Below are 9269 nucleotides of genomic sequence, written 5' to 3'. Positions count from 1 at the left end.
TTATTATGTAATAAATTTCAAACCTACTATTATTTGAGAGAGAATTATACAATCAAAATTTCATATTAAAATTTATTTAAACTTCATTCAAACTTTATATATATTAGCATAAATGAAACTTCATCTTTAGCTAATTCATTTTAATGAGAGGGTTACTTTTTAACTTATTGTCAAAATATTATTTTATATATAATTAGTTGAATTGCATAAAATAAACCTTTGAATTGGTGGGAGTACACACACACACTTAATGTAGTTCCAAAGTTGCCCAATTATCATAAAACCTGTGCCCTTGGAAGCTTGTTCCAATTTTCCCTTATTTTTTTCCAAATGGGTATTTCAAGCTCCTTGATTAATCATTTAATAAACGGTTCCATGCGTTCCACGCGTGAGGTGAAGTTTGATATTTATATGCCTGGTTGGCTGCTTGCCTACCAAAGGTCCACCCTGAAGCTTATTGGCCATTACTTAAAATCGCTTGTTTAGAGTGTGTGTTGGTAGATAGAGATGTGAAAAAAAAGAATTAAAAAAATAGAGATATAAGTCATACAAAGTGCAAGCTGAGTACAAAAAATTTTGGGTAAGGGCAGGACCCTCGGGGCTTATGAATTTTTTTTGAGGGGCTGGGGAGCTTAAAAAATATATATATATATATTAATGAAAAATATATCTAAAATAAAAAAAATAAAGATAAGAATTTAATTTTTTTCTCGCATCACTTACTTAGCCTTTTTAAGTAATGATATAAATAAATAAAATTTCAATGGGTGCAACTATGTATGTGCCTGGTGCCTTCCCTTGTACACTAATTTATATTGTTAGGATTTGTCCCTCAGCATGTAGATATTCATTTTGTACAGTCTCTTTTAATAGTTTACGTTTTTTAAAGTGCGTTTAACACAAATAAATTTTTTTTCTTTTCTTTTCTCTGTTTTTTTTTCAAAAAGTAACACAAATAAATATCACAAGTCAGACCAACTAAAATGTTGGGTTCTAACATAGGGTAATTCGTGATTATAAAGTCCCATATCGCGTGAATAAAAGATTTGATGACAGTTATATGCGTGAATATTCTTTAATTGTTTTTATGACACTCTCTAATTGTATTGATGACATACAAAAGGCTCTATTATATCTTTATTTATTTTAAATTTACCTCCTTTTTGAAAGTAGGGATTTGATACTACTTAGCCACTGGCCACTAACCATTGGTATTTATTTTAGATTCTTAAATAGATATATTAAAGAGTTAATTTAAGAAATTTTAAAACAATAAGCATCTTAGCTAAATAAAGTAGTAAATCTAACAATTTCTATATATTTTGTACATTTAGATTCATTATTGTCCATAATAAAAATCATAGGTAGGAATGAGAAATTATTATTAATTCAAATTTGACCAAATAGAATCTGTAAATTGAGAAAGGATTTATTGTCAAAGAATTGAGTTGCTTGCAAACCGTGAGAGCAACAAACAAATTGGTGTGTTTGGACCACATTAGTAGATTTGGCATCAACTGAACCCACCTAAAAAGAATATAAAAGTTGTTTTTATTTACTTTTAATGCTATAAATGGAAACATTAGCTGTAAGAAGGAAAATTATGTTTAACTGTAATTTTGAATTTAATAGGAGATTACTTCTATGTTTAGTTTTTTAAGAGTTTAAAACAGTCATCAACCCCTCTTGATTAATAATAAATATATAAATACATATTCTTTTATTAGTTATAATTTTTCTTTTTCTTTTTTGTTCTTTATTTCTATGAAAGGTTTAAATTTTAACAACTTTTTTAACATTACAATTTTCGTATATACTTTTTGTTTTTCTTTTCATAAAAATTATCTTAAATTTGTTCAAAATTTAAATTATTTTTCTTAAAAAAATTTATAATGGGGGTGATTATAATGATAGGACAAGATGGATCTGGAAAAAATAAATTATATTTCCATACAATAAGTTTATAACTACTGAGGCTGCAACATTTGTGTAGTTTTAAATAAGGGTGGCAATGGATAAGATTAGATTGGATATCAATCTTAATCCCTTCTACTTCCAACAAATTGAAATTTTTTGAATTCGCCACTGATTTGTAGGATAACGGATTGGATCGGATCTGCGGGTTGAAATTTTTCCAAAATAATCCAATATTGTTTATTTTTTAATCATAATCAATAGATAAAATTTTAATTTATTAACGTCAATTTATATATTTAAATATTCATTAATTAATACATTTTTAGAGTTCATTAAATGATTATTAACTAAGAGCATCTACAACCGTTGTCTGTGTATATATATATATATATATTTGTATATTTGATGTGTCATAATAAATTTTAAAAAAAATTTAAATTATTTATTTTTAGCTCTAGTGGTTGTTTTATATATTTTGTGTAAAAATATATTCCATAATAACAACCAACCAGTGTCATGCCAGACCTCACATCATTTTTACGAACTATTTAATATATGGTTGATTTGTTAATAGAATGAAAATGATGAAAAAGGAAAAATGAAATATGCTGATGTGACTGTGTAAAAAGATGATGTAAAATACATAAGAGATTGCTGGAGATAAAAAAAATTTTACACATTATACGTAACACTGTATATTTTACATAAAATAGTATTTTAACAGACTGTTGGAGATATTCTAATAAAATTAATTAATACATTATTTGAATATATAAATCAAACTCAAGGATCGAATCGGAACAGATTTTAACAGTTCAATTCGTGATTCGATCCTTGAATTATGAATTCAAATATATATATTTTTAAATCCGCTACTAATTTGTGAGTGTAATAATTAAATTCGACCCGTACTACTTGAATCCAATTAACAAATTTCATTGATTATTTTACCTCCCAAAAACAAAAATATTCATGGATTATTTTTTCACCTCTAATTTTAAACAACATTGAAGATATATAGGTAATTTTATAGATAGCCAACCAAGTTGAGCGGTCCAAAATTTTGGATGTCACCGCAAATGAACGTTGGAAGCTAACTCACGTGACCAAACGCGTACGGGCAAAGTTCTCCAGTCACAAGACCTAGAGAGTCGTAAAGCGCGAAGTCCAACACGTGATCTCTCCATTATTACTGAGGACAAAAACGGCATTCAGTTGTGACACGTCATAGTCTACGATGATCCCATCTTCTTAATTCCAATTTTTTGGAAGTTAGTTAGGAACCACTAATGCTACAGCTCCATCAAAATCACACTAGCCTTAATAAAATTTTCTAATTCATTCCCCCCCTAAAGTTAAATAAAAAAATCATATAATTTTTATGATAAATAAAAATAATATAATAACAGTGGAGAATATTTAAAAAATAAAATAACAAGACCACCAGTGTAAATGTGCTTTTTATTAGAAATGTGAATGTAATGATGTAATATACACAAAAGTAAAACATAGTAAAAGCAATGAGAATATGATGTATATAGATGATATTAGTCAACTAATGTATTAAAAATTGTAATAAAAAGAACAAAGTTCAACAAATATCATTAGTATTGTTATCACGCACATATATGTATAATATCATACATAAGTTAAGGACCGCCTCCTAATTGGGTTTCTTTGTCATACTATATGTTCACGCTCAATTTCCAAAATATATCTTATGTCCTTAAACGTTGGAAGATTTGGCAAAATGTGCATATTTTAACTTGTGAGCTTATAGATTCCCTCTCGTCTCGTCTTGCTCGATATTTCAGCCAATTGATTTGAAGTTAAAAGATTTAGTACTTGTTTCCGTATTAAAGAAGAATCTCTTCCCACATTGGACCCAACCAAAAAAATATATATATATTCTCCACACCGTACACCATTTAACATAATTTAAATTTTTTTACGAGTCATCTTATCATATACATTAATTAATATACCATGTAACTACAAAAAATAGCACCACTAGCCGCAATAAGGATTCTGGTTATCATCTGTGAGTTTGCATAATTTAGGTCATAATGGCTATCTTTTATGCAATTTGCAGTTGATGCACCACTAAAATGAGCCATTATGCTCAATTAGCTCTTATCAGGGCCTCCTTTCATCCAATTTGTGCAAATAAGTTTGTCTCGGCCAATTATTTATCTATGGGCGCACATTGGATTGGCCTAGGCTAACTAAGCCCATCCAATCAGAGGGTCTCACTTGCTAAAAAGGTTTCGCTTTCCTTAATTAACAAAGATGCCCTTCCATTTTCACAAAATTATTTATCTTACCCCACTTTTTCAACATGCACTAAATATTTTAATTTTCCCAATTTTACTGGATCCCTTTGGCTTGTAGCTCAAGGACGACTCTCCACCTATGACCGGATCTAGGCTCTGCGCCAAACGACCGAGGAGTCTCACGACCATTTGTTCTTCACATGCTCCTTCACGAAGCCAATTTGGTCCTTCCTGCCATACAAATGTAGATTTTGAGTGGCCCATCTCAACAGGGACAGATATGTCAATTGGGCATCACAGCACTAGAGCTCTCAGAATTTGCAGAATTCAATCAACAAAATTGTTCTGTCCACCGCTGTTAATCAGATTTGGAATGAACGCAACAGTCGGGCCTTCAAAAATCAAAGAAGCTCTCAATCAAGGGTTTTGAATCGAACAATGGACATTGTGAAACAACAATTGCCTTCCATGTGTATTAAAGACTAGGCGTTAGCTTGGAGAATCATCCTTGACTGGGATCTACCCCAGTCCATCATCAGGCCACCACCGGAGTCGGATTGAATGTCGGAAGCTCTGCCTCTTACTTGGAACCCCCGGATACACATGTTGACTGAGACAACGTTAGTCTAGGGTTTCCTTAGCCTATATTTGTGTTAGGGCAACTGTTTGATTGAGCTTGGCTTTGGGCCTGCCTAAACTGGTATTGAGTGGGCTCGATGTGTAGCCTTGTTTTTGTTTGAACTTCGGCCTTGTACACTTCCATTTCAATACAATACAACTAACTTTCCCAAAAAAAAAAAAAAACATTAAAAAAAAAAAAAAACATTAAAATGTTTTTAGCATCGGGATGTTTCTATTTTATTTTGAAAATATTTCATACACCCAAGAAACCCATGTTTGACACAAATCAGACCCAACCAACCCTGACTACCCCAAATCAAATTAGACACAATCCACCAGAATCTGACCCACATTTAGATCAATCAATCAAGACACACGATTAATTAATTATCATCAATTACACTTTAGCCCCATATCTCTCTACTCTCTCATCAATCCACGCCCTCATGTCCCCCAAAACAGCATTAGCATTCTCATCAGGCTCTCCCTGTATTAACGAGTGGTACATTCCTTCATAAATCTTCAGAGTCTTGTCTGCGCTCGCCGCCTTCTCGTATAACATCTTGGACCCGGTCGGGCACGTCACTCCGTCCCCCGTCCCGTGTGCTGTCAGAAATGGTGCCGTCACCCTCGAGAAATTATCCTGTATGTACTGGCACACCCTAGCCAGCTCCCTCATCGTCCCCACCCTCGGTGGCCCTGTGTATCTCCTCGGATTACTCGCGATAATTTTCAATTTCTCTGGGTCCTTTATCGCCTTCCCCACCATCTTGTTGTCCGGCATCGTTTGCCACGTGTCCGCCATCCCGAAGAGCAGTCCATATAGGAACAACCTAACCTGTAAATTAAATGATGAAAGTCTTTTTCATACACATCATAAGATTTTTTCAGAGGGTCGAATACATAAAGATTGATGGAAGACCCATTAGATTAGTGTTAAGTTAATTGTTGACAGGTAGATGGTTTTAAAAATGACATCATCGCTCTCCTGGACAGTGTTGACTTTAGCTGGAATCTGTTTTTAAATAATTATTATACACATTATATTTTTAGTAGTATAATCAATGAGTATTAGAAATAAGCTCTTATTTCCAAATAAAAAATTAATATATATGGATACATTTTTTAAGACAATCTTAGGTTTTAAGAAAATTTTAAACAGGATATCAGTAGATAAGAGTGTTAAATTTTATAATAGGAGATATCAGTGTTTGTTAGATCTAAGCCAGAGAAATTATTAGTGTTATATTTAAAACAAGAGAGAAAATTAGTATTTTAGAAGGTAAGTGTAATTATCACTAAAATCAGTTTTATGAAATTAAATAAAATATAGACTCCATTTCATAACATGGTAAGCCTAGACTAAAAAATAAATAATAGTGTAATCATCAAAATTTAATAAAGTATTAGTATTTGAACTAGGGCTGCAATTCGGGTGGACCCAACTCGAAATAAAGCCCAGCCCGAAATTTTGCAGACTTGGACAATATTTTTCTATTTTCGGTTTGGACCTGGGTTATATAATTTGAGTCCGAATTCAATTTGGGTTGGGCTTAGGTTGATATGGATGAAGCCCGAAGCCCAACCGAGCTCAAAAATATTATATATATTTATAATTATACTAAAGTCATAAGAGTGTAGTAGCAAGTTGGTAGTTTTTAGGATTCATGTTTAAAGTTTCAGGTTGAAGTATAAATTGATTTATTTTTTACAAATTTTTTTTTTTTTTTCCGAGGTGAGCTCACTGAAGAAATTATGTATGGATTGAACTTGGGCAGCTCGCTGCCCGAGTTGCAGGCCTAATTAAAACACAACACAAATTTTGATTTAGTTGGGTTGACTTTTTCTTTTTGGTGGTACTAGTAACTTAATTTCTCGTAATTTTTTTTTTGAAAAGTTTAAGTAATTATAACCACACTTTATCTCTATCGAGATTTGAGCCGACTTCTCTTTTGAGAAGGAAGGATGACACCGCTGCATCATTTGGTTCTTTGGTAATTTCTGGTAATGTTGGAAGCTTAAACTTTTAATAGCAGTGATGAGAAACTAATCTAAAATAAAACTCTAAATTGGATATTCTAGTTATTGATGTCTTGACATTTTACTCATCTTACCTTAGATGGCTTCATGTTCTCGGGCATTACAAAGAGTGGAGCCGAGTAGATCAACCCAGTCCACGTGTCAGGAGGTGATTGAAAGTACATCAGCATAGTGGCGGCCCCACCCATGGACTCGCCGAAGAGGAAGGCGGGGAGGTGGCGGTAGGATTCGCTGGTGCGCACGCTCAGGAAGAACGATAGGGACGCCGCGGCGACCTTCTCCATGTCGCCGAGGTAGCAGCGGAGGCCGTCGGAGCGGCCGTGGCCGAGGAGGTCGGCGGCGAAGACGGCGTATCCCCAGGTGGAGAAGGTGATGCAGATCTTTTGGAAGAGCCATCCCGTGTCGGATCCGTAGCCGTGGGTCATGTAGACCGAGGCTTTGGCCGGACGATCCAGCGGTAGGAAAGACTGGGTGAAGAGCTTGCCGTGTGGAGTCTCGAAATATGACTTGGTGTTACGGACACCTTGGGAGCTGTAGTATTCTTCTTCCGGCATATGGCCCCAGAAATTTGGTGGCGCTTCCACTTGCGGTGGCGGTGGTTCCGGCGGCATGGTTGGTGGAATGGAAAGGGACGGGGAGAGAAATGGAAGGCTTAAAGGGTTGGTGGATGGGTTGAGGGGTATGGAAGTGGGTTTTGTAGAGAGAGAAAGGGGCGTTCGGTAAGAGAGAAAAAGCGGTATTTACCAACCCCAGTATGGTTTTTGGCGGGTTTAGGGCAGGTAAGGTTGGTGGAGGCTCTCTGATTAGTGGGTCCACCACCTATCTAGTTGTTTTTTCGGTTCAGGTCCACCAATCCATCCTATTTTTTTAATCTGGGGTCAGACTCAGACTCTTATCCTCCTATCCATCAACTGGTTTCGGTGCAACTTTTTTGGAGGTCCGAACCGGTACTCAATGGTGACTTTTGAGTTGGGCTCAACTTATTTAGCAACAGCGATGTTTAGGCCCAATGATGTCCAAGATTATGGGCTCAATGGAAAGACTCAAGGTGTAGATGTTACTGTATTTTATTTTATTTTTCATTTTTAGGATGGGATGGCGTAGTTTGGTAGCTCATCATAACCTTGAGGTCCTATCTCCACAACACCATTCTTTTCCTTTTTTTTTTTTTTTTTTTTTGCAACTATTTTTATTTATTTATTTTTTTCCCTTTGGTAAGTATGTTATAGACAAAAATATAGAACCGTACATAAATAATTAACTACGTTAACTGGTGATTAATTACTAAATTTTCTTTTTGAAGTCAGCCAAAAAGTAAAAATTAATATTGAGATTTATTTGTGTACTATTACTCTCTTTGTTTTAAAAAAAAATTATCCTGCTTTGTGAGTCCCAAAGTAGGATATTTTTTTTGAAACAGAAAAAATATTATTTTTTTATTGAATAAATTATAATATATTAAGACACTATTATAAATTCACTTTTTTTAAAATTGAAGAGTTAATTTAAAATCGGGCATCAGTGTCAGTAATTTAGAAACATTTAATAATTTCTCTATCATCACAGTAACTATTTTTCAAACACTCAACTATTAAATAAACATTCTCGTCCAAAATTCGAACTAGAACATCAAGTAGTATTAGTGTAACAATTTATCCACTATCAGAACCAACTATTATTTCAAATATACTCAACTAATACCAAAAAGGCATCTAACTCAATAATACCCCTTACTTTTAAATTAGTGTAAAAATTTCTACTAAAATTAAATACTCTGAACTAAAAAATCCTTTCACATTCCCCCTATTCATTAATTAGGTTATTAAATGATAAAATTAACTTTATAACAAGAATATAATTATTATTATAAAATTACAAAAATACCCATCACTTCAGTACCTCTCATCACCATCTTTATCGGTTCTCTTTGGTAATCTTTAAGAGCACCATCAAACTCATCTTAAACTTCCTCAGGCAATCTCCAGTAGGCTAGCTAAAGCCCATTTTAGAGAGCCAATGCACTATAGGCTGCGCAGCAGCCTAGCTAAAGCTAATGGGGCTCATTAGTGATTGCAAGCCGGCTCGCGGTAATCAGCGAGACGACCCGCGATCGCTGTAATTTTTTTTTGTTTTTTCCTAATGTAAATCGGTGTTTTGCATTAGGTGTGTTTTGTTTTTTTGTGCAACGGCTATGCACAGTTTCCAAACAGTGCCTTAAGCAGAAGAAAAAAAATAATAATAAAAATAAAAAAAATAAAAATAAAAAAAAAATAAAAAATGAAAATTTGAATTAAAACCTAAAAATAGGTTATTTAGAGCTCTTTTTTTTGGAAAAAAAATAAAATAAAATTCATTAAATAAAAAATATATTGTTTACGCATTGTTTGTCCAAATAAAAAAATTTTAGGCCAACTATAT

The 9269-nt window shown here is 33.5% G+C and overlaps 1 protein-coding gene across 1 annotated transcript; it reads right to left on the bottom strand.

Annotated features, from left to right (window-relative positions):
- Positions 1 to 5021: 5021 nt before the first annotated feature.
- LOC132284512 (caffeoylshikimate esterase) lies at positions 5022 to 7585 on the bottom strand. The gene is made up of 2 exons (XM_059786622.1): positions 6926 to 7585; positions 5022 to 5649 (listed from the first exon to the last, which is right to left on the bottom strand). Exons 1-2 carry the CDS (start codon positions 7460 to 7462, stop codon positions 5209 to 5211), a joined length of 978 nt encoding a protein of 325 aa, XP_059642605.1. The 5' UTR covers positions 7463 to 7585; the 3' UTR covers positions 5022 to 5208.
- Positions 7586 to 9269: the final 1684 nt, after the last annotated feature.

This window comes from Cornus florida, unplaced genomic scaffold, assembly GCF_030987335.1.
Source record: "Cornus florida cultivar Cherokee Brave unplaced genomic scaffold, ASM3098733v1 CherokeeBrave_3.0.0_Hap2_Chr11, whole genome shotgun sequence".
In the NCBI taxonomy this organism is placed as follows: domain Eukaryota; kingdom Viridiplantae; phylum Streptophyta; class Magnoliopsida; order Cornales; family Cornaceae; genus Cornus; species Cornus florida.
The sequence above is the reverse complement of the archived record's forward strand: the minus strand, read 5'-3'. Positions and strand labels throughout refer to the sequence as shown.